Raw genomic sequence first — 26,627 nt, forward strand, 5'->3', positions numbered from 1 at the left:
ACCGCCGAATATTGGAAATTATGCTCGCATATTTCTGCACGTTCTTCTATCTTGACGATCTTACCAAGAATTTCGCGTTGCATTATCACGTCTCCGGAGCGCGGAGATCGTGCGGGCCCGTGGCTGCTGCAGTTTCGTATATATAGGCGCCGCGTCTGTGGGCCGTCATTGCGTTTCGAGGTGTCGTCGGTGCGATGAGAGTCTTTCTATTGGTTTCAAGTGTGCTGGCTGTGGCGGTGGCCAGTCAGTGTCCGTTTGCTTCAATGGATCCGGTGTCCAGGACGAAGCGGGATACTTACGACATTCGTCCGGGCGTGAGTGATGGCAGCTTGGATGCTCTGATCAAGGACTTCCTGCCCAAGTTCGAGTCGAACGCTGCTCACAATAGTTGGGCGCCGTCTTCTGGACCCCAACAGCCCGTGAGGTGTGGGGTGCCGCCTCCAAGCTGTCTGAATGACACACGCAACCTGCAATACCGGAGTATCGATGGGTCTTGCAACAACCTCCTGTACCCGGATTATGGTATTGCCGTTTCCCGGTACCGTCGCCTCTTGCCTCCCCGGCAGGTTGAACAGGCTCCAAATGCACGTCTTATCTCACTTTCTTTGTACGGAGAAGAGACCAGCAACGACAGATTCCGTACCATGGCGGCCATGCAATGGGGTCAGTTTGTTGCCCACGATCTCAGCCAGTTGACGACCCAAGGAGCTCCCCGGGATTGCTGTGCCGAGCCGAATAATCCCCGCTGTCAGGTTATCAACTTGGCGCGTGGAGGACCCATCGCATATCACACAGGCAAGACCTGCCTGCCCTTCGCACGCAGTGTATCCGAGGCGGATGCCATTTGCCCAAGGAGTGATGCCCCCTATCCCGAGAAGTTGTCGGTGGCCACAGCCTACTTGGATCTCTCTTCGGTGTATGGCAACACACGTTCGCAGAGCCGGAAGGTGCGCCTCTTCAAGGGCGGTCTGCTGCGGACGAGCTACGTCAATGGCCAGCACTGGCTACCGGTTAGCCAGAATCTTGAGGGTGAGTGTGGCACCAACAGCGAGTGCTACATTGTTCCGGACAAGCGGAATCGCTTCCAGCCCACCGTGGCCGTGCTGCATACTCTGATGGTTCGGGAGCATAATCGACTGGCCGAGAACGTGGCTCTGCTCAACTCCGACTACGATGACGAGCGCATCTTCCAGGAGGCGCGCAAGATTAACATTGCTCAGTACCAGAAGATCACCTACAACGACTGGCTGCCCCTGTTCGTGGGTCGCACTTATAGCTATCTTAATGGTCTGGTCTATCCGGTGGAGCCGACCGAATATGTCAATGATTACGATGAGACGGTTAACCCAGCTGCCTATGCAGAGTTCTCTACCGCAGCATTCCGGTATGCCCATACCCAGATTCCCGGTTGGTTCTCGTGAGTATTTTAGTCAAAGAAATCCTTAACTTCTGCTTATTACCATAATTATCCTTTTTAGATTGGTGGGTCCCAATCGGAGCTCCAACAAGACGCTCCGCCTGAGTGACTATTTCGATCGGTCGGAGACCATCTCTTTGCTGAACAAGTACGACAACTTTGATGCCATGCTAAGGGGTTTGGCCACGCAGCTTCACAAGCGATCGGATGGTAATATTGATCGTGAGCTCAAGCACTACTTCAACCGCAAGGAGTTCGAGGAATACGGATCTGATTTGAAGGCTATAGACATCCAGAGGGCTCGAGACTTTGCCTTGGCTTCGTACAACGATGTGCGCGAGTTTTGTGGACTAAGGCGAGCTGTTGACTGGGCGGACTTTGCTCATGAGATCCAGGCAGAGGTATATATTTGATAAATCTTCTAGAATTCATTAATTTAATTTTGAGGATTTTTAGAAAATCTCACTGCTGCGTCGCCTGTATGCCACTCCTGACGATGTGGAGCTGAGCGTGGGTGCTACCCTGGAATTCCACATACCCGAGGCTCTATTCGGACCCACTTTATTGTGTGTAATTGGCAAACAGTTCCACAACACCAGGCGTGCCGATAGATTCTTCTTCGAGCGAGAGCATCCTGCAGGCTTTTCAAGGGGTGAGTGATCTTATAAACCTTATTTAAGTTACATACGTTATTAAATCCTTTTCTACAGATCAACTGGCGGAGATCCGCAAGGTCAGTTTGGCCAGCTTGTTCTGCAATAATGCCCAATATCTGCACACCATTCAGCCAAATGTATTCGTGTTCCCCAATTCCCAGTAAGTTAAAGATATTTTTCCTGCCCAATTTAAATTTTAACTAAATTTATTCATAGAAATCTGCTCATTAATTGCCATGATGTACCTCAAATCGATCTGAGCAAGTGGCAGGATCTCAGGCCCCAACTTGTGCATTAGTAGCATTAATGGTTTAGAGTATCTGGAGCATATTGGTTGGTCCAATTAGTATATTCAGATATGACCATTTATCTTAATACATTTATATTGTTTGTGCTTCAATTAACTAATTGAAATCATTAAAAGTCTGCATTAACAACTTTTAGATTATAGAATTTTATAACTTGCTGATATCCCACAAGTTTCATTCAAATAAAAATGATTGTTGATAAAATATTTAATAGTTTTGTATTTTATATATTTTCTTTATTTAAAATAATGTCAGACTCGTTACTCTTGCCAAATTCACATTTGATTCTGTAGTTTGTAAAGGTTTTGGTGAAGTTCATAGAATTATAGACACGGGGATACCTAATGAAGCCGAGGGGATATTAGAAGCGGATATGTTATCTTCTTGTTGGAGACTGGTATTAATTGTGGTCGTTTCCGGGTAGGAAGTTATTGGTTCCTCAGTTGTGGTCCTTATAGATTCTTCTATCAGATTATCAGAAATATTCTCACTGGCTGATAATATAGCTTCCGTTGATTGAACATAATCGGTTTGATTGGTCATCGGGTTATCAGTACTTGAAAGTGGCTCTAGAGTCGTAAAGTTATATATATTCTCTTCTTCTGTAAAATTATCATTGGTAGTGACTTCTTCCGGAAACTCAGTAGATACAATATCCGATTTATCTTCTGATAACTCACTCATTAAAGTTGAAGTTTCCATATCTCCAGTAAGAGTTGTGGCTTCTTGATTTTCCGCTAATAATTTAGTTTTTGTGGGCTGAGTAACTTCTTCCAGTGGAGAATCTTTCTCGATTTCTTTCATAATTAATCCTGATTCGGTGTTTGCTAAACTACTTTCGGTAATCTCATCTTTTTCGGTAGTTAAATCGATACTAAATTGATTTTCATTAGTAATTTCATGAGTTAGAGGTTGGCTAATACTTTCAATTGGGGAATTTTTCAGTGTTGTAATTGGCTCTGCATTATTTTCTACTAAATCCGAATTACTTTCAATCAAGTTAGTGGTAATTAGTTCTTTAATCTCATGATTTTCTTTTTCAATATTAGTGTTTGTTGATTGAGTATTGGTCTCAAGTGCAGATGTAGTTATCTCTGAATTATTTGTATTAACCTCAGATTCTGGGTTTAACGTTGTACTTTGAATCTCTTGATTTGTATCTTTTAAATCAATAATTGCAGGCTCCATTATACTATCCATTGGGGAATCTTTCACGATTGAAATAGATTCTACAATATTTTTGTCCACAGCTGCTTCTTGATCTGTTTTAACTATAGATATTTTTTCATTAAGAATTTCATCTTGTTTAAAATCTATCTTGTCTTCCTGTTGAGTTGTAAGATCTAATACGATATTGTTATGGCTACCTTTTACATCTTCAATGACTTGGTCTTTCTTTTCGGGAGATTTGACTTTACTGATACCCAAATCGGTTCTTGTTTTATTTTGACTTCCTAAACTGGGTTTCTCACTGAGTTTAGTTACCTTGTTTTTGCTTAGAGACGGTCGGCGATTCGGATTGCTCGGATTAGTTTGATTAGTGGTACTTGTAGTTTTAATTACCTTTCGTTTAGTGGTTTGTTGAAGAATTAAACCATTGGTTTTGTGATTTTGAGAACTGGACATTGGCCTGACAACTGTTTTTCTGTTCTTATGATTAGGGCTTATCTTGTGGCTTTGATGGATTCTCTGGCGATTGGAAAGTGAGGAAGCCGTTGGTCTTCTGCGACTTGGATTCTTATGGTTCTGGGTCAGATGTGGCTTGGCAACTTTAACTTTTATCTTATCGAAATGTGCCCTGGAGGGCTGCGGTTCCTTGAGTTTATTTGTTTCTTTAATGGGTTGCCTGATATCGGGTTTTGATGGCGGGCTCTCATTGGTTGAAGTGCCCTTTGGCGATTCCTTTGCCGGTAAATAAACAATTGTTGGCCCTTGTCGATGACCTGAACCCTTCCCTGGGGGGCCTGGCGGACCCGGCAAACCTGGTGGTCCAATGGGACCAGGGAATCCAGCATATCCTGGCCTGCCCCTCTTACCCCGTTCTCCCTTTTCTCCCCGATCGCCACGATCACCTTTCTCACCTGCAGGACCTTCTTCGCCTGGCAATCCAGGTATGCCCGGTGGTCCGGGAGCACCCGGAGGTCCAGGCTTGCACTGGCAATGGCAGTGATAAGGTTGAGGTATATGATGGTGGGGCCCATAGCCATAAGGAGGAGGTGGAGGGTGCGGATGAGCTATCGTTTCGGGTCTGTAATAGTACACATCATAGTTGTCACGGTGGGAATTCTTTTCCTTCGGCCGAGATTCCCTTCTCACCGGCCGAATGGCGCTCAAAGACCACTTTCCCTCGCAGAAAGGGGAAACCGCTGAGAAACAAAGGAAGTAAGAATGCGAAATCATAAAATTAGATCAACATTTCACTCACCTGATAACAGCAGAAGAGCGAGCAGCCTCATGCTGAGGGCCAATCTTCGAGAGTGTGCACCTGTCCGCCTCGGAGCCCGTCTTATATAGCCCACTAAAATAGTTGGGATGGGCGGGTTCTATAATGGGTTAATTAGAAACACATCAAATTTAAATTCGCAGATCATCCGCTAAACGGTCTTGCATAAATTAAAGCCATGACTTGGCCGAATTTAAAGACATTATCTCATTGATCTGGGAATTAAGTTCAAATTAAAATTAACTAACCGAAACAATAAAGTTTTTGCAATAATAATTATTACCCCAAATAATATTTAAATTTAATAATAGATTTATTTTTTTATTAAGCCTAATCAAAAGTTTATATTTATTGCACTCACGTGCTTTCTTTTTACGGTCCCTGCTCTCTTTTTCGTCGTCTTTTGTTTTCTATATTCTAGGACTATAAAAAACAGATACCGCAAAAATGGAACGACTAGCCTTATCTGCTTTTTATGGATTTTAACGTTTTTTTTTTTGTTTTTTTATGATGCTCATATAAATTGATATTAAGTAGCGAAATCGGATATGACACACGCTAAATTCTTTTAGGTAATAAAGTAGTGGATCAATCAGATGCACACTATCGTTAGCTCTCCCAAAACGGTGTAGTTTTTCAAATTGGGTTATTTATGATTCCGTAATTCAGAATTTAAATATTGGGTTTATGTATTTTCTACTTATTCGTACAAATATGCATTCGGTACTTTTAGTGTAAAATCCTAAGATTTATGTGGTTATCAAAAGCACTTTTACTTGCTTTCTTGATATATCCGAGCACAAGTTTTGACAATATCCCATTGTATTATGAATGATGGTGTTAAATTGGCAAACAAAGTTTGTGCGTCATTGGTTCTATTGTTAAATTTCTTTGTGATTTCACTTTTCACATGTCTGTCTTTATTGTTAACTTATAGAAAAGACCACAAAGCCGAACCAATTTCTAAGAACAACGGAACTATTGCCATAACAATACTCGTGGTTATCTCTAATTTATTTAAACGGGTCCTAAACGAGTTTATTAGAATGATTGAATTAATAAATCTGGTAAATGTAAAGGGGTTTATTGCTGTTTTAAGGGATATTACTTTTGGGGTTTATTATGTGGCTTAATTTTAGGGATTATGTTTCAAAATAGGGATTGGGAAAAAGTAAAATGTAAAAGGGTTTTAGTTAAATCTATAATTATAGAAAAGTTTATCCATCGATTACAAAAATTTTGAAAATATGTACATGTATGTACATGATATTATTTTCATAAATAAGACTTACCGCAGTAGTGGACACTCGGTTATCCTAATTCGCCATTATTTAATTCCTTCCAGTGTAGATTTGTTTACCTGGTGACTTTAATTAGGCTCATCATCAAAGTAAGCTCCTTCCTGGTTATCCAGATGTGTTCCATTGGTTAGGTGATATTTTTGAGGTCGAAGGTAATCACTATCACTATCGCTATCACCAGAGATGTAAACAGGAGGACGGCCACGGACAGAATGAGGCCATCAGTGCCTCTATTTATACTCTCCAAGCAAAGAGAAAAGAGGAAGTTCGAGCAAGAGAGCGAGAGAGCAAGAGTTGTCTCTAGGCATGGGCACAGACATCCCTAGAGAAACATAGAGAGAGAGAGAGAGCGAGGGAGAGAGAGAGAGCTCGATAGAGCCGGAGCTAAATGCCGGCATAGAGTAAAAGGGATCTTCCCTATAACATCTATATGATATAGTCGTTCGATCCGTCTGATGCATATAAATTATATATTTACGTTATATGACTTTGACTTACTGCGTTTTCAAACTTCTGATCAAAATTATAATACCCTGCAAGGGTATAAATACAAAATATAAAGTACTAAACAAAAAAATAATAAATATAAAAAAATTCAACAAAACGTAATAAAATTTCCATTCTTAAATCAGTTTATTATCATGTTTCATTGGCAAGACTAGGTCTCATACTGTTCATAGGCATAAATGTGAAAGGGATTTCTTGGAGTTCCAATGGCCAAAATAATGGGCCGTCCTTTGTTATTAGTTCGTTGCTCGACGGGATCAATCTCAAACGCTGAATTCTCCTCCATGGTTGGTACAAAGTCCAGTTGTTCCTCCATAACAGGTTCCTCTTCCATGGGTTCTTCCTCTGGAGCGATCTCCATATTGCTCTCTGCACTCACATTTGGCTCCTCCTCAGTGGCTTCTTCAACAGATGCAGCTGGCTGGACATTGTCCAGGGTATTGTCAATATAGTTGCCATAGCCAGTGTCCTCGGGCTCCTCGGGCTCCTCGGGCTCCTCGGGCTGAAAATCAGCGGGATCGTAAGGCATCTGTTCCTCAGCCTCTGGGATATCATTCTCCTCGACTAGGTTTTCAACAACCTCCACATCGGCATCCACTAATTCAAGATCATCGCGTGGTACCTGCTCGCCGGAACCGTACGACTCTTCGCGCACAGGAGGAGTACCCATGGGGTCTCCGGTGTGGTGACCACCATGGTGTCCACCTCCGTTGGGTCCACCTCCGTTATGTCCACCTCCGTGATGTCCACCTCCGTTGTGTCCACCTCCGTTGTGTCCACCTCCGTTGTGTCCACCTCCGTTGTGTCCACCTCCATGGTGTCCACCTCCATGGTGTCCGCCTCCGTGGTGTCCGCCTCCGTGGTGACCGCCTCCGTGGTGACCACCTCCGTGATGACCACCTCCATGATGACCACCTCCGTGATGACCTCCTCCGTGGTGGCCACCATTTCCGGGATGATGCGAGGGTGGGTAGTGTGGGTGGTGACCGTGATGTCCGCCCCCATGATGGCCTCCGCCATGATTATGGGACGGATGATGATGATGATGTCCCTTATCGTGTGGGTAGCCATGGTGAGGTGGATGGTGATGGTGTCCTCCCTTATTGTGGCCAGGTGGATAGTAGTGATGATGGTGCCCGCCCTTGTCGCCCTTATGATGTCCCTTGTCGCCCTTGTGACCCTTGGAAGGCCATGGTACTGGCACTGGGAACGGGACTGGGAAGGGAAGTTGTCCACCCGGTCCATGTGGTGGATATGGTGGTGGGTAAGGGTAAGGGGGATATGGGTAGGGGGGATATGGAGGCGCCGGTGCTGGGACTGTGCTGCCTGGAGGTCCTGGCGGTCCAGGCGGACCGTTTCCTGTAAGCGAAAAAAAAGGAAATAGTTAATCCCAAGAGGTCAAAGTTAGGCAAAAATATATTTAAAGTATTGTTCACTCACCTGGTGGTCCAGGCGGGCCAGGAGGTCCCTTGTGGTGATGATGTCCACCCTTCGAAGGTGTTGGAATTGGTACAGGAATGATTACAGGTGGTGGTGGTGGAGGCGGCGGATGATGTGGGTGATGATGATGTGGTGTTGGAGGCGGCGGTGGCGGCGGCGGTGGTGGTGGCGGCGGATGATGATGATGATGGTGATCATGGTGACCATGACCATGCCCCTTGTGACTGGGAGGTCCTGGAAGTCCTGGTGGGCCAATGGGACCCGGGAAACCAGGAGAACCGGGAGGGCCATGGTGGCCGCGTTCTCCCTTCTCGCCGCGCTCCCCCTTGTCGCCCTTGTCACCCTTAGAACCCTTTGGACCCTGTTGGCCAGGTGTGCCGGGTATTCCGGGCGGTCCCGGGGGACCTGGTGGTCCCGGTGGGCAATTACAGTGGTGTACAGGTGGTGGAGGTGGAGGCGGTGGCGGTGGGTAGTAGTGCTGCGGTGGCAGCTTGTAGATAACACTTTGTGGTGGTGAGGGAGCCGGAGCGGCTTGGAGAGAGGCAATTAGACGAGGGGTCTCTGCAGCCGGCTGCTTGGCACTCGCCTCCAGGGCGAAGGCCAAGACTGAAATAAGAAAAATCAAATAAAAATCAGAATCCGATTAGAATGCAACTCAATCTGACCAAAGCCAGATCCATTGGGATAATCCCTTACCTAGCCAGAAGATCACTGCGACCAGTCTCATGGCGAAATGGCATCTGCTGCCTTTCGCCGGCGGATGGATCACTTTTATACCGCATTATGAACTGTTAATCTCGTATGCACACTTTGTTCAAAGATCACTTTCATTAATCTAGATTCACCAGAACCGTTATATCATGTCCATTCAGAAATCCGCACGGCGAATCTCTCGGAAAATATGCAAACCTGCTGATGATGCCAGCCAGTTGATGGTGATGATGAGATATATCTTTCGCTGTTCTCCCAATGTTCATGCTAATTTATGCCAATTCAAAAAGTGGACCGCCTCTGAAGTATGAATATGCTGATTCCTATATATGAATACCATCGCAAATGTTAGCCAAGAAGAACAAATTCTTTGTTAGCCGATTGTCTCGTTTACGACTGGGATCGACAATACCTCAAAAGATGGTAGAAAAATAGGCGTTTTGTCTCTTAATTGGCCGTTTCTATCAAGTTGTTCACACCTCCAGTCGCGCGCCTGCATATGATTAACCCTGATTGTACGGCTCGAACCCAAAGTCAATGAAAGCGTAAAGGTTTTCGATTCTCCGGCATTATTCATTATCTTACTACGATGAGTCTTACGTAAGAAGGGGGCGTGTATCATGGTATCATGCTGGAAATCTTGGGAATTATATCGTTCTTAAATGCCCTTGACTTGGTGGTATTTAGATCTAACTTTCCGATTTCTGATTTCAACTCCTTAAAACAAATCCAACTAAATGGTAAAGGGCTTTTATTTCTGTACATAAAATTGGTTTGGGGCATTATCATACAATGGGGAGTGGGGAGCGTTTGAGTTAATGATTATGTTACTGATTAAGCTAAAGGTATTTTATATTCAACTAGTTAATAATAGATCGGTGATCACTTCTTTCCGAAATGAGCGGACGGATCTACCGCGGCATATGGCTTTTGGTCAATCCACTTGGTGAGGTCAACTTGTGGAATATTCGAGCACGACACAATGGGATTCCTGTAATAAAAAATCATAAAAATATATTCATAATTCTACTTGAATTGAAAATGAATCAAAACTCACGAATGGGAAACCGTTCGGAAAGCCTCGGGTTGCATGGATGTAATGTGGTTGCCATTGTCACACAAAAGACGGGCCATACTTGACTTTTTCAGCTCAGCAAGTTGGTCTAAGATAGAAGAATATAAGATATTAATTTATATAATTTATATATCAAGAGATATATATATATAATATTCACCTGGAGTAAATCCAGTAAGTTTGTCTCCATTCTCAAAGAAGAACCGATCGCCAACTCGAGTGCGGTAGAACTGTTCGGTGAGGATGCACAGGAAAGTGGGTCCGGCCAGAGATCCGGCCACATGGGCCTCCAGAGAGGCTCCCACAGTCAAATCCACATCCTCGTGGCTTTCATACAATGACTTGAGCTTCTCCAGAATCGGAGGACTGATCAGATCGCCATATCCCTCCCAAGAGTGGGCTCGCCTCAGGCCACAGAATTCACGCATATCGTTATAGCTGGCCAGACCGTGATCACGATTACGCTGAATATCCAGAGATCGCAAATCCGAACCGAAGGGCATGTTTCTCCTGAACAGGAAGTGCTTGATCTGCACCGGAAGAGTCAACAGTGAATGGAGGAAGGTAGCTTATAACCGAGATGGATGCATACCTGTCTATCAAAGTTAATATCGGTGAGCTCCTCCGGCTGGGTGGCATGTCCTCTGGTCAGGGAATCGAAGTTATCGCCAACCTCAATGATGCCGGGACGGTTGAACCAGTCGCTGAGGGTCAGAGATCCAAGGACTTGACGCAGCTCCGACAACAGGCTGAGGGAGTGTTTGAAATAGTTAATTAATATTTTAGTGCTATGAAAATGTTTAAATCTATTCATAACTAAAGTAGAAGTAGATGTAAAAGAAGATGTATAAATAATTAGCTATAAATCCTATTACTATTAGCTGTTGCTTGTAAATATTAATGATTTAGTATTTACAATCGTGAAACCTCTTTTTTATGAGAACTAATACCATTTAGTGTTCCTGTTTAGAAATAGGTGATTTTAAATAATGCAAAAATGTATGTAGGTTAAATGGCTAATCTATAATCTAAACCGACTGTGGATTCTTTGCCATTTCCTATGATGTCACTACCATTTTGTCTTGCTTGACCAGTTTTAATAGTAAAAGAACAAAAGGAAAATATGAAATGGAGGAACATTCACTTTAGCTAGATCCATGATTTGGCAATAGAGGGGAAAAAGAGTTGTTAAAGCTTACTGAACTTAATAATTAGCTTAATGAGCTCCTTAGTACTTACTCCAAACGGCCTTCGATCTGCGAGTGGAAGTATCTGAAGGCAGCAGTTGCATGCTCATTTAGGACAGCCGGATCGATATTGGTATCAAAGTCATTGATAAAGCTTCCTGGCGGGGCCTTGTAGATAAGCCGGTTCTTCAGCATATTCTCGCCGCCCAGGAAGATGGGCAGCCACTCGTAGTAACTGATTTGCTGGTACTGGGCAATATTGATCTTGCGTGCCTCCTGGAACAACGTCCGGTCGTCATAATGAGGATTAAGAGCGGCCAAATGATCCGCAATGCGATTGTGCTCGCGCAGCAGGACAGTCTGGAGGATGGCCAAACCCGGGTTCTGGTTCACCCTCACATCACCGGCACGGTAGCACACCTCATTGGCATCCACAGCATCACAGTCACCGGTGACATTCCTCGAAAGTGGCATCCACTTGGCCCCATTACGTTCCTCCACAATCATACGTCCACCCTGGAACTCTCGAATATCGCTGTTCTGCTGAATCGAGTTGCCATAGACCAGTGACAGATCCAAGTACGAGGTGACCACCGTCAGCTGCTCTGCCGGTCCGCCGCGATACTGGCAGTTGGAGTCCCGATCTGTGAGCGTGCGCACAAAGTTGAGGCATTCGGTGCCCACCTGGGAGTAGGCGGGATCGTGGGGCGGCACAATGATAGCGAAGCATGTCTTGTGGGCAGTGTCCAGGCCAATTAGACGGCCATCGTCCGTGCAGCAGCGTGTGGGATGCTTCTCTGTGGTAGGAAATCATTAATTGAAATATTTGAAGGCAAAGCTAGTGATCTTCACGCTTAGATTTGCATGAATGTGAATGCACTTCACTTACTCGATTGGGTGCCTCCCGCCTGCATACTCATGTCATGCGTCATGATCTGGCCCCACTGCATGTTGTGCAGCGTGAACTCGGGATCGGGCACATCCTGCTCCCCGAAGGCCACCAGGGACACCAGACGAGCGCTGGGCAGCTCGTCTCCGGTCACAGATCTTGTTGGTGCCGAGATGCCATCGGCATACTTGGGTGTCAGCAGGCGACCATATCTGAAAAGGATGGGACTTAGTAACTGTAGGAAAGGAAGTTAGTTTTCTTTTGGTTATCACCTGGAGTTGGCCACGCCAAGCTCGGGTCGCTCCAAGTGATTGCAGGATCCATCCAGAGTGCGATAGGCAGTCTTTTCGCAAACTGCAGGCGGAGCAGCACAGGCCACCTGACCAGCAGTGGGAAAACTATAACCGTAGGCACTCACTGGAGTACTGGCAGGTGCTGAGAATGGATGCTGGGGAGCCGGAGAAGTGGGCAGGCTATTTCTATAAAAATATCAAAAAAGTTGTATAAAATAGTGGGTGAAAAAAAAGATTTAACTTACCCCACAACAAAATGAGAAGGAGCTGATCCTTGGAGGTATCTATAGCCATGGAAATTGGGATAAGACGCCGGCTGATTATGAACTATATGATAGCCCGTGGAAACTTTAAGGCCAAGTGCACTGGCCATTAGTCCCAAGAGGGCTAAGAACAGAAAATCTCTTGCCCGGAACATCTGAAAGTAAAAGGTATTGTTTAGAAACCTTATTGAACTAACGCATTTTCAATTCAAAGAAGGAAAATATTTAGAGTCAAGTAAGGCAGAGTTAGCTTGTTAAATTTCTGTCTGTCCTAAATAAATTGTTTCCAGGAAACATTAATGATTTTTTGTGTTTTAAACCCTGGTTTCCCTATTAAATTCTGATCGTATGATCGATTAAACCATAATTGAACTAAAACCAACAGGTTTTTGATCAATTTTTCATTTCAACACACTTAATGGGAATTTCATTTAAATGAACATAATCGAAGGAATGCTGATTAAGCGGTCACAGTAATGTTGTTTTCGGGAAATATGGAATTCAAGACAAATTCATCGTGTGTGTAATACTGTGTAGTCCAAGGTCTGCACCATTTATGGTAACACACACCATCGACAATCCATTCATATTGCATATCCTGAACTACATGGGAAAAAGCTGTTAGCACTCCTAACACATTTGGCAATTTATGCACTCCGCTGGTATGGTAACCCACATAAAGAGCTGGGGTTTTTTTTTGCAGAGCCGAAAAGAGCAGGTCTAGTACATATGTGAGGCTTGTGGAGGCTGCAAAGCTGTTTTGGCCACTGAAAGCCAACGCCGACGACGACTTGGACATGTGGGACACATTGGACACATTTCATGTTCGCCAAGCAAGTGAACTACAACTGGAACGTTTTGCATTTTTTGTCTCTCCTTGCGGTCTACGATCGATCTGGAGTACGAATCCGAGACGGAGTCCGATCTGGACTCCTTTGGCTTGGCATATGGTCACAACAGGTTTCATCACCGTTTTGGTGCGCATTCATTATTATTTATTGCGACATTTTAGTACGAACATGTTCATTGCTCAGACCCGATTCGCGGGGCATTATGTGCATTATATGGTATTGGCCCAAGCCCCGGCCTAGAGCTGCAGCCTCCGACTAAAAAAAAAAAAATCTGAGCACAATGAAGCCGATTCAGATTCGTGTGCAAGCGTGAAAAGTCTCATAATTGTTTTATGGCCAATTTGCAGGCTACTTATGTAAACAGACCGAATCGACAGTAATGGTTAGCTTTACATAATGAATTTGTTGTCGACGGTGGCGGCCCCGTTCTGTGGCTTCCAAAACCCATTCCACGCCACGATTCCGCCTGCCAACAACCTTTACCACAAAAGGCCAGCTGCGGCTGCTGCTGCTGCTGCATGCAAATCCCCCAGCTATATGTATGTATATCCAACATTCAAATCCCAATCCAAGTGCCCAGCTAATGCTCGTGGCAGAAACCAACTAAGAAAAACTATGAAAACAAAGGCTTAGGCTGCCTCTGTCAATGTTTTAATTGCATGCCGTGCAGAACAATGGACCAGACAACCATTCGAGTTCGTGCCATGAGTCTTACACTTTCTTAAACCTGGACTATACCGCCAACGCCGCAATCCGATTGGAAATCGCCCTCTCCAGGAAACCCAAACTTGCACTCGGCAAAAAGGATTGAAAGTAGAGTGAACTTTGAGCCTGTAAATTCACTTTTTTCATATTTGAATTAGCCACAAAACTACCCACTCTTTGCCCTATGGTTCACATGGCTCCTCTATTTGATAATTCCAAAGCTTTGATGTTTTTTTCAAAGTGCACCTCAAGAGTTTCTAAATTCAAATAGGGTCAGCGAGTGATTGGAACCGATGATTGGCCGGATTTGAAAACCACAACGCCAACGTCACTGCCTGTCAATAAAGAAAAAGAGCGCCTGCATTCGAATCACAATCTTAGTCCAAGTCTCCGAGTTTGAATTGCAGTCTCAAGTCTCATTTTCTGGCGGACACGCCAAGGCAATCCATATGCAAACTTAAACTCAATTCTAAGGCAGCCGTTGGTCAGGGCCGTCATCGACATTGTCGGGTCTTAATGAGCTCCAACTTAGCCAAAGCCAGGCACGAATGACGGCGACATAAAAATATCTGAATATCTATCAAAGAAATCTGTAACACAGAACACTGGAATAATTCTGAAAGATCTAAGCGATATTCGATTAGATGCAGTTGTCATGACATGAATTGTGTACAACGGTCTCAGGGATCTTTAAAGAACCGCTAAGAGACCCTTTCTAAAAACTTAAAATATGCAAGCATTTTAAACGATCGGTAGCAGCATGTTAGAAACTTAGAGACAATAAAGAATATTTATCTATTTTACGAACAATAAATTAAAATATATAAAAGGGTTGGGAGAAGAATTTGGCATCTGCAATTTAAATTTTAACTTTGTTAGATAGTTTTATTCATCAAAACCCTTAGAACATTTGTTATGTTGTTATAGTTTCTACAGAAATTTGTTTATATTTAAAGGGACTAGTTTTTGGTTTAGTAAAAGATATACAGATTTTTAGAGCAAAACTAATAATAGATTTAAGAATAACAATTGAGAGCAATCAGTACTAAAAATCTACATAAATTAATTATATTTTATTTAACTTTTGGACTCAGCTACTCGTAATTGTACTATTGAAAAGCCTTTATTAACAGCAATAACAGAAATAATGGTTACAAATCCATTTCGGCAGACCAAAATGTATGGCTCCTTTAATGGATTTCGGCATTATCTAGACTTCTTTATACTACAGCTTTAAATGTTTTTGTAGTTTAATGAATTTAACACAAAAAAACTACTACAATTAATGAAAAGTTGAACATATCTTCACAATCATAATAAATAAATACCAAGGCCAAAAACTCTTTTAAAGCTTAAAGAATAATGACGTCTTAGTACTTATTCAAAGTATTTTAAAGTAGTTTAAGTGGTAAGAGATAAACATTGTTTTAAATGATTAATGTAAGGTCGGCGCACGCTTTGATTTATGAGGTATTTTGATTGACTTTCGCCCCGACGAAACGCCCAAAAATGAGTTATGTGTTTTGGCCAAAATAAATCGATTGTGGAAAACCCAAAAATGTTATGTAATTTTGGTAAGGGTTCAACTATACCCACTCCATTCTAGCCACTTTTCTTTTTTTCTTAATTTTATGATTGATATAGACCATACGTAACATCGATGCACTTACAGACATGTCCAGCCACTACGCCCATATGTGGGCAGACCATTGTGGGTCCAGCTTCCAGCGAAGGCGTGGTCAACTTGGCCGGGTTCCACGTCCATGGATCCCAAATTGGCCAACGCGAGCAAATTTTTTACAACTTTAACGACTTCTAATTAAAAACGAATTCATATCCCGAGCTATTTGGTGATCATTAAAGTGTAAAATAGTGCCTGGGCCGAGGGCGCCGGTGCGCCGGTGAGCCGGTACGCGGAGTGACGCCGTGATTGATTTATTGGCTGACTATGGTCCGAATCCCCGGCCATATAAGCCATGTACCATATGCTATTCACGGAGAGCGACAACATCATCGCAATCGGATGAAAAACGCGCCGTGGCTCTACGTGGCGTGCACACAAATCGAGGACATTCCGATTTGTCCGACCGATACAGTAACAAGCACTAATTGAAATGGCCATTTAAAAGGAAAGTGTCCCAAGCGTCGGGCACCTAAAAGTGCACCCGATCTCGGTACGGATTGGGACCCATCAGAAGCTGTCACTGCTCTGGTATTTTTTTTCTTTGCCTGCTGACACATTTCGCAACATTTTGGAGAAACGCGCGCGTTAATTACAAAATATGTGCGCGATGTTTGAAATCAAAATTTATGCAAGGCAATGGTAGCTTTTTGTCAAAACGTCGTCAATATGCAATTTTATAGCCAAAAGTCTCAGGCGATTTGCACAACCCGTTGGGTGAGATCACATGCTCGCCACCGGAGATCTCGATCTCAATCTCGATCTCGATTTGGATGCCGATCTCGTGCCCAGGCCCACGCCGCTGGGCCCACGATCTCCGGTTTGGATTGGTCACTGCCAACAAATTTTCGTCGTTTTCCGAATCCGGCTGCTATTTGGATATTTTCACACATGCCAAAAGTGCAATTTGCAATCGCCTTAGATGCGCCTCACTAATTGATTCTTAACTGTCTTGCGCCAATTTCGGTGGGCCTCGCCACCGGTTCTGTTCGTGCCAAAGTGGTCGCTATTTTTAGTTGACAATTATTTTAATGCTTTTGGCCGCAAAGGTAAATTGAAATTGTCCAGCATTTTTCATCGCATTTAATGACTTTTTACGACTTCTCATCAACATATCTCTCAGTCGAAAATGTAGCTTTGCACACTGAATTTTATCTCGTGGTGCAAGCCACATTATTTATGCTTTTTGAATTGCGTTGAAAGAGGCGAAAATTCAGAGTTTCGTGGTAATTATGAAAAACGAGTTCACATCGACAGCTATTCAAGCAGTTACTTTTATCACATGCATCAAAAAAATTCACCTTTTTAACTAGTTTTCAGCTATGTAGTTATGTTTAATAAATGTCCCACCAACACTGATCTAGTTTTTGATTTCACGGTTTATGGTAAGCTCGTATGTATGTAATACAGTTTGCACTAGTTTTGTAATTTCATTGATTTTTAAATTAGTTATTTCGTTTTAATAACTGCTTCGAGCCACTGGAACCTATTTGCGCCAACACCTTGACTTAAGTCGGTTTTAAAATAGATTTCAACGCCTCTTTGAAAAGCCATTAATTGTTATTAGCTTTGATCTTAAGAGGTCAAAGCATTTTAATTAAATAAACTCTTTAAAATAAGTGAACTTATTGAGTGGTTAGGTGGTAGGTAATGATGAGCAACTCACTAAGATAACTGAGAATAACCTGTATTCTTTTAAAATAATGAAGCGTTTTAATCTATAATAATAGTTCGGTAATTTTCCAACGTCTTTCGTTAAACGAATAATAAAATGAATCCATTGTCTTAAACGTGCTTAAGTTAATAATAGTAATACAGTTGCAATTTCTGTTGAAAATACATCTACTTGTATATTTAATGATATATAATAGGTGTAAAAATGACGAAATTACTTAATTGTATCAAGGTTTTTAAGTCTCAAAGCAATATTTCTTATTTTGATTTCGTTAGCTTTTAAATATTTTCATAACGGTCTATTTTGAAACCCCAAGCTAGTATTTTTAGTATGCAAAGCGCGCGGTATATTTCCGAGCCCCTCGCTGCGGTCACACTGCCAGCCGGCCATGTGAGAACCTTCTGTTGAGCAACAGTTGTTTTCCACCTCTTCGCCTAATTACTTTCTCAGCTGCTAATTACCGTGTCGCGAGTGCAATAATTTAAAGATGGCCAGCAACTACGAAGGCTACAAGTCGCCGCTTAGCACCCGCTATGCCAGCAAGGAGATGCAGTTCCTGTTTAGTGACCAGAACAAGTTCTCCACCTGGCGCCGGCTGTGGGTCTGGCTGGCAAGGGCGGAGAGCACGCTGGGCCTGGAGATCAGCGAGGCGCAGATTGCGGAGATGGAGCGCGAGATCAGCAACATTGACTTTGAGGCAGCGGCCGCCGAGGAGAAGCTCACGCGGCACGACGTCATGGCCCATGTCCATGTCTTTGCCAAGCAGTGTCCGACGGCGGCGCCGGTCATCCATCTGGGAGCCACCTCGTGCTATGTGGGCGACAATACGGATTTAATTGTGCTGCGAGATGCTCTGCAGCTGCTGCTGCCGCGGGTAGCCTGCGTCATCGCCCGCCTCTCGCAGTTCGCCCAGAGCTATAAGGATCAGCCCACGCTGGGCTTCACCCATCTGCAGCCTGCCCAGCTCACAACTGTGGGTAAAAGAGCTTGCCTGTGGATCCAGGATCTGATCATGGACGAGCGTGCTTTATCTCGCTGCCTGGAGGATCTGCGCTTCCGGGGAGTCAAGGGCACTACCGGCACCCAGGCCTCCTTCCTGCAGCTCTTCAACGGTGATGGAAAGAAGGTGAAGCAACTGGATAAGCTGGTAACCGAACTGGCTGGCTTCAAGAAGGCTTATTCCGTGACCGGGCAAACCTACTCCCGGAAAGTGGACGTAGAGATTGTGGGAGCTCTGGCCAGTCTGGGAACAACCGTACACAAGATGTGCACCGATCTGCGTATTCTGGCCTCCCGCAAGGAGCTGGAGGAGCCCTTTGAGAGCACCCAGATTGGATCCTCGGCCATGGCCTACAAGCGGAATCCTATGCGCTCGGAGCGATGCTGCGCCCTGGCCCGTCATCTCATCACGCTGTTTAGCAGTGCCGCCAATACCCATGCCACTCAGTGGTTGGAACGCACTCTGGACGACTCTGCTAACAGGAGGTTGACTCTGTCCGAGGCTTTCCTGTCTGCTGATGCTAACCTTCTGACTCTGCTCAACATCTCGCAAGGATTGGTGGTTTACCCGAAGGTGATTGAACGACACATTGCCCAGGAGTTGCCCTTCATGTCCACGGAGAATATCATCATGGCCATGGTGAAGGCAGGCGGTGATCGGCAGGTTTGCCACGAGAAGATCCGCGTGCTGTCCCAGGAGGCTGGCGCTCAGGTGAAGCAGCATGGCAAGGACAACGATTTGGTGGATCGTGTACGCAAGGATCCCTACTTTGCACCCATACTGGAGCATCTGGACACCATATTGGATGCCAGGACGTTCACAGGACGAGCTAGTGAGCAAGTGGATGACTTTGTGGAAGAGGAGGTACGACCCGTGCTGGCACGCTACACAGAGGCATTGAAGAACGTCCAAGACGTCAAGCTGAACATCTAGAACCCATTATGTTGTCGAGCATTAATCCCCCCAGAGTTTGATTTTGTAAAAAATAGCCGTACATTCGCACCTAATCAACAGCGTCAGCCGTCGACGATGCAGTCGAGAGATTATCGCCATGGACTCAATGGGGTCGTTGGCTGTGTCAGACCCCCGACGAGATTTGTTGTCGGTTTCAACTTGTTTTTGTTTTTGTTTTGCCCAGCTTATTTACAATTAAAAACCACAAGCCTCGAATCGAACTCGAGAGCTGACGTTCTTGATCCGAGTAAACATATTTTGCCGCCTTTTTGCCTTTGCCTTTCGCCACTCGGCCTGACATATCACGACTCCAATGCTGCTGCACAGTAGGTCTATGGGTCTGTCTCTAGGTCTGTCTCATGGAACCCCAGGTCGCTGCTGCTGACTTACTTTTAATTATATAAAATTCAAACATATAACATATAGCCATATGCTGAGAATTTTCCCGGCAGCCGCGCATTTCTTAAAGAGCTGTAACGAGCTACTGGTTTTAAACTAGAACAAATTTTAATTATTCAATGGCATTTTATGCTCTTATTTCCATATTTTATATTGTTTTGAAGGAAAATAAATAAAAATAATACAAATAAATATGAGGGTACCCGAAGAATACATTTTCTTTTTCAGATGGCATTTGAATCAGACATCGATTAAAGCTTAGCCCAAAATATATTAATTTCAATTCGGAATATGATTTATATGAATATTTTATATGATTTATAGGGAAGCACTTCTGAGTTGCTTTGGTTTTGGCTTTATTTGCTGTGGTTCTTGTCCGTCTAACCATTAAAATAATATAGGGTATGAAATAAAACAATTTCAAACTAAGCAAAATCACCTCGCCAGGAGGTCGTCTAACTTTTGCTGTTGCTAAATGGATTTTCACATTTAATTGACTTGATTTACATCAGATAAGTTTACATTCTATAAAAACACCTCGATTTAATTGAGAAGGAATTAGCATAATTTAACATCAAAGTAATTATTAGTAAATTTAGTAATTTTTTTAAAAGATATATTTTCATATATGTTCTTTAATTATTTTCTATATTCATTTTAAACTATCTATTTAAAATTCAAAGTTGCAGTTTCTGTCAAGTATGTTATGTTCACTTTTCTTCAACTGAATAGTTAGCATATTTTATTAAATTTCAATCTGTATAAAATAAATAAAGACACAGTTAAATTCCGGAAAATTAAAAAAAAAGTTGTATGTGTTTATTAGCTGTTAATAGATTTGCTTGTCGAGAGTTTTTAGCCATAACATTTTAATCAGCCAGTCGGCAAGCAACTTCAAGTTTCCTTTTCGGGCTGATGAATGGATGGATGGCTGCGAAATGATGATCCAAACGTGCTGCACTCTCGTGCGAAAGACGTGAGACAAACACACACGACTAATTAGGCCCAGTGTCATGTCATGTAAACCCAAGAAATACAGACAAGCGACTGAGTTTTATGATCCTCTACCTGGTTGAATATTGAACCGACTTGCAGGCTGGCAATTAAGTCTAATGTAATTACGTTGGTCCGGTTAACACGCAAAATACGGCAGTGACAATGCCAACCAGAGCAGATCCAGTGCCAGTACGGATATATATAAAGACTATTGCAATAAGTCATACTATATATATGTATATATATACAAAAAACGGAAGCGACCAAAGACAATTCGTGGGGCACGCGAGAAACAATTTCTTCATTATTATAAAAGTAAAGTTACAGTGGCATTTGTGTTATTTGCAATGTCGGCTCGTTTTTCTGGATATATGCTTTCACGCAATCCCCATGGAAAATTGCATTTCCCACACTATTATTCGTAAAGCGACCTTCTTGGATGGGATTATAAGATTATAAGTAAAACATACACCTTGATTTTCAAGGTATATCTATATAACTTTAATGAGGAAAGCAAATCTTTATATGTACACTTTTTAAAAAATATTTTTAATATGCAGTTGTATATATGAATGAATTTTAAAGAAATACCATATGTATCTTCATATGTACAAAATTAACACCTCAGGAAATCAGTCACAAGACGTCAAGATAGTATTCTTTAAATCATCTGATTTGACTTTATCTATGTGGTGAAGGAAACACCACAAAGATAATCACTCAACTGGCTGGTATCTCCAGTTTCATTAACAAGTCGTGCCGCCAACGACAGACGCCCCATGAATCAGCTAACCGACGAGCGGTTACGGACTAACTGAAGTAGTAATGGGGGCCAATTATGGACGGACCATGTTGCCAGTTGTTGTTTGCCACTTAACGTGGCTGCCGTTGACCGTTGCAATACCGTTTGCTGCTGTTTTTTTTTCTTTATATTTGGGGACGGAGACCTTGACTTTGAAACCGATACCGAGACGGACACCAAAGCTATTGGCAAAGCCGGGAAATGGAAGTGAAATTGGCAAACAGGTTCCAAATCGAAACCACCAAAATCACTTTCTTCGGCCTGCATTTAAGTTGGCGTCAATTGTTAGGAGTTTTGGTGACTGCAATTGGGATTAAGTCATATAAATTGTTTCAATAATAGCTTTTGAATTTGATATGGTAATGGATTGAAACTATTTAGTAAGTTTTGTTTATAGATAGATTAAAAATATAGCATGATTATAATTATTCCTATTCATAAGGGATTATGAGGAGTCCTGCTGAAAAAACAAGTCTTATAGTAGCAGTAAGTAAAGAACAACATTAATCAATAGTAAGAAGCGCAGATTCACAAAATTATACAGAAAAGAGAAATTATATTGAAAAGAAAACCAATTAATTTACTATTATTTTAAATAGCACCCACTTTGGTGAAGTCTCAGTGATTCCCCCGCCTATTTCGAAAGTCTATGGTCATCAACCACATTCCACAAACGCCTCGGGTAATTAATTATGCAATTATTTAATTCGCTAAAGTAATTGCAATAATTGGAAGCACTTCTGAGTTGCTTTGGTTTTGGCTTTATTTGCTGTGGTTCTTGTCCGTCTAACCATTAACCACCAAAAACACCAGCACCACCTGCCATGTGGGGTGCGCACGCGCCGCTCTGTCTGCCATGAAAATGCCCAATGCGATTTCAGGTTGCGCCTTTTCTGCTGCGATACGATTTGGTAAGCTCAGGTGCAACGCCCACTAGTCTAGGTGAACAGTGAACACAGAGAAAAAAAGCAAACAAAATTTACGATAACAAATTCCCATACAAATTTACACCTTGTATTTATAAGTTGAAATATTCAGAAAGCTAGTAATAGCAAGTAAAAGCTTGATTTAGTTTTTAGTTTGCATGTAGCCAGGTTTATTTCTCAAGATATTTGGAGTTATTTTTAGCCATTAACATGCGTATATAGTTTGCTTGGCTGGCCGGATCGATGGGCAATACGTAACTGGAATGGCCTAATTAGCCAACTGCCTTGGCTTAATTGAACACCAGAAGTGAATTATGCATATTCGTGTCACTCTGTCAATTATGTGCAACTAAACTAAGTTGCTGAGCTGCAGCCTGTTTTTCTTCTTTCATGGCTGGTTTACTTTGTAGTTCCCAAAACTAATCCCTGCCATTGTTGCAGGTGTCGTGACTTGGAGCGTAGGTCTCATTATTATATATTTCCTATACAGCTATTTAATTTTATGTGAGATCGACCGACTACTCACAACACCTGCCCATATTTTACATATATATGTAAACCAGAGTCCCAAAGATCGCGCGGTAAATGACTTCTGGGTTTAAAGCTAAATGGCAGCTTGGATCAGCGTTGAGACCAGGTGAATGGCGGCAAGTCGTCAAATGCAGTCGCACAATCTTGCGGATATATGAAAGTGTGTAAGCGTTTACATAACAGGCTTAAGATTCCTATCGATAGAGAGAGCGAAAGTAAAGCCCACGGGGCGTCACATTAACCTGCTCAATGAGCCCCAGTTCGATCCAAAACCAGATCCAGGTGATGGATTTAAATGTTCTAGATGAATAATTAGCTAATGGTCCGACGAAAGTGAAGGTAAGTGTCGATCATGTCGGGGCATTTATCACAGCTGTCAGAGTCCGATATATAATCCGATCCTATCCAAGATTTATATCACCGAACATGGACTGAGAATGCATTAAATAGAAATCAATTCGAAGCACTCAAAGGCCAATCTGCGATCAGCGGGTGCTATTCAATGTGGTTTTTGGTATTTTCGGCCTTTCGGTTCGTTCGGCTTCTTGGCGGACTGGAAACCTTTTGGCGGCATCTGAAGGTCACTTGCATTGGATCTCAAAATAATTGTCTTGGTTGTAATTAAAACATTTGTTACTTTCAACGCAATGTGCGCTCTGTTGTTTACCGCTTCGAGCGGTTGTTTTAAAAAAACCGCTTTTGGTCGTAATTTTTATTAAAATGTGTAATTTAGAGCAGTCTTGCAAACCGGTATGTGCTTTAAAGTACGTGCAGCCATTGAGCTTCATAATTGGTAATTAATTAATAAAGCCTCAATTCATTTCAAAATCAAACACGTGAAGAGATAAAGACAATTCGCTCGAAACGTATGCGTAATGTCATTTTATATAGCTTGGGTGCCCTTAATTGTATTTAAATAAAATTGAGTCAATGCTATCCTTTGTGTTTAAATAACACTTAAGAAATCCATCAAACTGTAAACTCAAAATTGACAAATCAAACTTGGAGTGAATTTCGGTCTATTTTTAATTATTTTTTGTGGTTTCCAATACCTTTTATTTAATCTAAATCTTTCAGGGGAAATACCAATTTTGAACTACTTTTTACATATTATTTTGTTTAATTTATCCGTCCTAATTTTCAGATTATAAAGGCTGCACCTTGTGGTCATTGATTTTTAGGCTACAGATTAAACTAATTAACATTTGATCAAAATCTTTATGGTTTAAAGCAATCATTGCAAAATTTAACATTAAAAAATACAATTGGATGCAAATCTGTGTTTTTCGTAATTTTTTTAATAGTTTGTGCTTTAAATAAGGTAATAAAATTAAAGATTTGGGATACCAATTAGCAGACAAAAATAATTGTATTTGAAATCCATCTTTTAAGTGAGGAAAAGATTTATTTTTCCTTATTATTTTTATATTTTAAGCATTTAACTTGCATTCCGTTGTCACAAACCATATTTATTTTTAAGTACATACACCATATATTTAATTTAAAGAATAAATCACTCACTAACACAATTCTTTTAAAAATTATTGTTTTAATTCTGATTTGTATTAATAAAGACTGGTACCAAAAATCAAATATTTACTTGGCGGAATTAATCACACTAAAACAAAAATCTTAAAACACGATTTTTAAAGTTTAACATATTATTAATAAAGTTATACAAACACTCTTACTTTCTAATACGATGTACCATTTTTTGTGATTTTTTATTAGGGGGTTTTTATTGGGCATTTTGAATATTTAAGTGCGATTTTGTTGTCTGACTTTTTGTAGACGATAAAATTGCCATGCGTATTCCCTGCTATTAAATATCGTTACAGCATTTTTTCCTCAAATCATACTCACTTTTGGCTCCAAGCGAATATCCTTTCTCCCGACGATTAATCAACAGTTTGTTGGCTGAAGACAATGGTGTTCTTTCACTTTTATTTGCTAACGACTTTGGTGAAGGGGCTCGCAGGGAACTGAGTGAATACACCCTGGAGATACAGATACTCGGGCACCGTATTTACAATCCACACCAATTTCAAATGCGCAATCGCGAATTCCACGCTGGGGTGAGCAAATTGCTCTGAATTATGTTGGTTTTCGCGATTACAGGGTGGCGACTCCGAAATCAATTCACAGTTTAATTAGCCGCTGCTTTGCACCTGCCCACCAAATTAAAGGGGGCTTTAAGCTTGGCGCTAATCCGTGGCTTATATCGAATGGATATAGATATTCGTACCTAGATCGGATCGGATTAACTGGTTAACTGTGGCAAGGCCCAAGGCGAACTAACTGCGCTGCCGCTGATTTTGGGCCTTTTATAAGGCCAGTCCGCATCCGAATCCGCTGGAGCGCAGGCGCCAGCAGAGACGCCGCCGTTGGAGCACGGAGGAGCCGGTTCGCGGCTCGGCTTGGTTCCACGCTGCTCGTACTCGCCTCGGCGAGTGTGTAAATCAAATGTCTGCTCTGCCTGGCTTTATTTCTATGTGTTTTTTTTTTTGTCTTGGCCAAACTCCACACCGCTCCGCTCGGATCTGCGCTCTGCTCCAGTTTAAAAAACAAAAACCGCGCTGCCTGCCTTATGCTTTATGTAATTTATGTTCGGACAGTTGACGTTTTTGGCTAGGACTCGCATATCTGATGGGGACTGCACTCTCAACGTGTGCCTAATGTTATTGGTTATTGGTCTTTGCCATTCAGGAGGCAATTGAAATCGCGCAACCCTGTCGACCTTTTTTAAGTGGGGAACGCAGCTGTGACCTAGAAAGCTTTTCTTTCGAAAATTTATTGTGTTTTTTTCGGGGATTTCGTCTCTGTGTCACTGGCTCTGCGTGACCGTCGTTATGGCTAATTGTTTTCATTAATTAAACTCGTAGGGGCCGTCTTAGAGCAATATAATGTAATGTACAAAATTGGGGACACATTGGCGCCCCACAAAACTTAAATATTTTATTAGTAATATGAACAAATTAGCAAAAAAAAAAGCTGCAAAATGTATGCAAGAATTGGTAAAATAAGTGAGCTGTAACTTTAAATATGAAAAAATTCCCTTTAATTAGCTTGCAACTTAGCATTGCTTAAACATTAAAAATAAATAGACATAATAAAAGCTTCAAATAACCTTTCTCTTTCACTGTTTTTGCTCGATATTTAAATTCCCAAAAATAAAATAATAATAATATAATATATTAAATTAATTATATTAAATATATCAATTCCGATCCAGATTAATTTGTTTCTGGCCAGTAATTCTTTTAAAACAAAACATGATCTGAGGTCATAAATTAACACCCAATAGATATGATCAGCAAAAAGTAAAATGTGTTTATATAACGAAGTGTGCAAAAGTCGGCATTAATAAATTCTGCTCAAATATATATATATCTTTTTTTGTAATTATATACATTTATTTACTCCCGGGTAAGTCACCCATCAATATGGGAGAGATTGACACAACACCAAAAAAGACACCCAAACCAAAACGAGTGGAACATTTAATGTATCTTGTTTTTGTGTTGTTTGTTCGAGGAATGTTTGCTGCTGTCTAAATCGATTGCATTTCCAAATCACTAAACAGTTTGTAATTATCTGACAACATTAACTGTCAGCAA

General features: G+C 42.0%; 5 protein-coding genes across 5 annotated transcripts; 2 read left to right on the forward strand and 3 right to left on the reverse strand.

Moving 5' to 3' along the window:
- Nucleotides 1-106: 106 nt before the first annotated feature.
- LOC110190977 (peroxidase) lies at nucleotides 107-2,586 on the forward strand. The gene is made up of 5 exons (XM_020961681.2): nucleotides 107-1,417; nucleotides 1,479-1,818; nucleotides 1,874-2,069; nucleotides 2,128-2,233; nucleotides 2,290-2,586. The coding sequence occupies exons 1-5, from the start codon at nucleotides 195-197 to the stop codon at nucleotides 2,369-2,371; spliced, it is 1,947 nt and encodes a 648-aa protein (XP_020817340.2). The 5' UTR covers nucleotides 107-194; the 3' UTR covers nucleotides 2,372-2,586.
- On the reverse strand, nucleotides 2,581-6,328 carry LOC110191432 (uncharacterized). The gene is made up of 3 exons (XM_086839920.1): nucleotides 6,117-6,328; nucleotides 4,807-4,924; nucleotides 2,581-4,747 (listed from the first exon to the last, which is right to left on the reverse strand). Exons 2-3 carry the CDS (start codon nucleotides 4,835-4,837, stop codon nucleotides 2,697-2,699), a joined length of 2,082 nt encoding a protein of 693 aa, XP_086696046.1. The 5' UTR covers nucleotides 4,838-4,924; nucleotides 6,117-6,328; the 3' UTR covers nucleotides 2,581-2,696.
- A 455-nt stretch (nucleotides 6,329-6,783) lies between these two features.
- LOC110191431 (uncharacterized) lies at nucleotides 6,784-8,820 on the reverse strand. The gene is made up of 3 exons (XM_086839912.1): nucleotides 8,769-8,820; nucleotides 8,073-8,678; nucleotides 6,784-7,991 (listed from the first exon to the last, which is right to left on the reverse strand). The coding sequence occupies exons 1-3, from the start codon at nucleotides 8,797-8,799 to the stop codon at nucleotides 6,784-6,786; spliced, it is 1,845 nt and encodes a 614-aa protein (XP_086696038.1). The 5' UTR covers nucleotides 8,800-8,820.
- A 697-nt stretch (nucleotides 8,821-9,517) lies between these two features.
- Pxd (Peroxidase) lies at nucleotides 9,518-25,466 on the reverse strand. Its single transcript, XM_020961732.2, has 9 exons — nucleotides 24,874-25,466; nucleotides 12,473-12,645; nucleotides 12,207-12,407; nucleotides 11,935-12,146; nucleotides 11,098-11,842; nucleotides 10,451-10,607; nucleotides 10,019-10,388; nucleotides 9,841-9,946; nucleotides 9,518-9,774 (listed from the first exon to the last, which is right to left on the reverse strand). The coding sequence occupies exons 2-9, from the start codon at nucleotides 12,643-12,645 to the stop codon at nucleotides 9,666-9,668; spliced, it is 2,073 nt and encodes a 690-aa protein (XP_020817391.2). The 5' UTR covers nucleotides 24,874-25,466; the 3' UTR covers nucleotides 9,518-9,665.
- Nucleotides 15,662-19,947, forward strand: Adsl (adenylosuccinate lyase). Its single transcript, XM_020961733.2, has one exon. It carries the CDS (start codon nucleotides 17,890-17,892, stop codon nucleotides 19,333-19,335), a length of 1,446 nt encoding a protein of 481 aa, XP_020817392.2. The 5' UTR covers nucleotides 15,662-17,889; the 3' UTR covers nucleotides 19,336-19,947.
- Nucleotides 25,467-26,627: the final 1,161 nt, after the last annotated feature.

This window comes from Drosophila serrata, unplaced genomic scaffold (assembly GCF_035046125.1).
Source record: "Drosophila serrata isolate PLE 108 unplaced genomic scaffold, ASM3504612v1 contig_382, whole genome shotgun sequence".
NCBI classification, from domain to species: Eukaryota; Metazoa; Arthropoda; class Insecta; order Diptera; family Drosophilidae; genus Drosophila; species Drosophila serrata.

Coding starts and splice junctions, on each gene's coding strand:
- LOC110190977 (XM_020961681.2), top strand. CDS start 195: ATGAGAGTCTTTCTATTGGTTTCAAGTGTGCTGGCTGTGGCGGTGGCC. Junction 1,418..1,478: donor CAGATTCCCGGTTGGTTCTC/GTGAGTATTTTA, acceptor TATCCTTTTTAG/ATTGGTGGGTCCCAATCGGA. Junction 2,234..2,289: donor TTCGTGTTCCCCAATTCCCA/GTAAGTTAAAGA, acceptor ATTTATTCATAG/AAATCTGCTCATTAATTGCC.
- LOC110191432 (XM_086839920.1), bottom strand. CDS start 4,837: ATGAGGCTGCTCGCTCTTCTGCTGTTATCAG. Junction 4,748..4,806: donor CGCTCTTCTGCTGTTATCAG/GTGAGTGAAATG, acceptor TTTGTTTCTCAG/CGGTTTCCCCTTTCTGCGAG.
- LOC110191431 (XM_086839912.1), bottom strand. CDS start 8,799: ATGAGACTGGTCGCAGTGATCTTCTGGCTAG. Junction 8,679..8,768: donor CGCAGTGATCTTCTGGCTAG/GTAAGGGATTAT, acceptor TTCTTATTTCAG/TCTTGGCCTTCGCCCTGGAG. Junction 7,992..8,072: donor TGGCCCGCCTGGACCACCAG/GTGAGTGAACAA, acceptor TTTCGCTTACAG/GAAACGGTCCGCCTGGACCG.
- Pxd (XM_020961732.2), bottom strand. CDS start 12,645: ATGTTCCGGGCAAGAGATTTTCTGTTCTTAGCCCTCTTGGGACTAATG. Junction 11,843..11,934: donor GGCGGGAGGCACCCAATCGA/GTAAGTGAAGTG, acceptor TTCCTACCACAG/AGAAGCATCCCACACGCTGC. Junction 10,608..11,097: donor CAGATCGAAGGCCGTTTGGA/GTAAGTACTAAG, acceptor ACACTCCCTCAG/CCTGTTGTCGGAGCTGCGTC.
- Adsl (XM_020961733.2), top strand. CDS start 17,890: ATGGCCAGCAACTACGAAGGCTACAAGTCGCCGCTTAGCACCCGCTAT.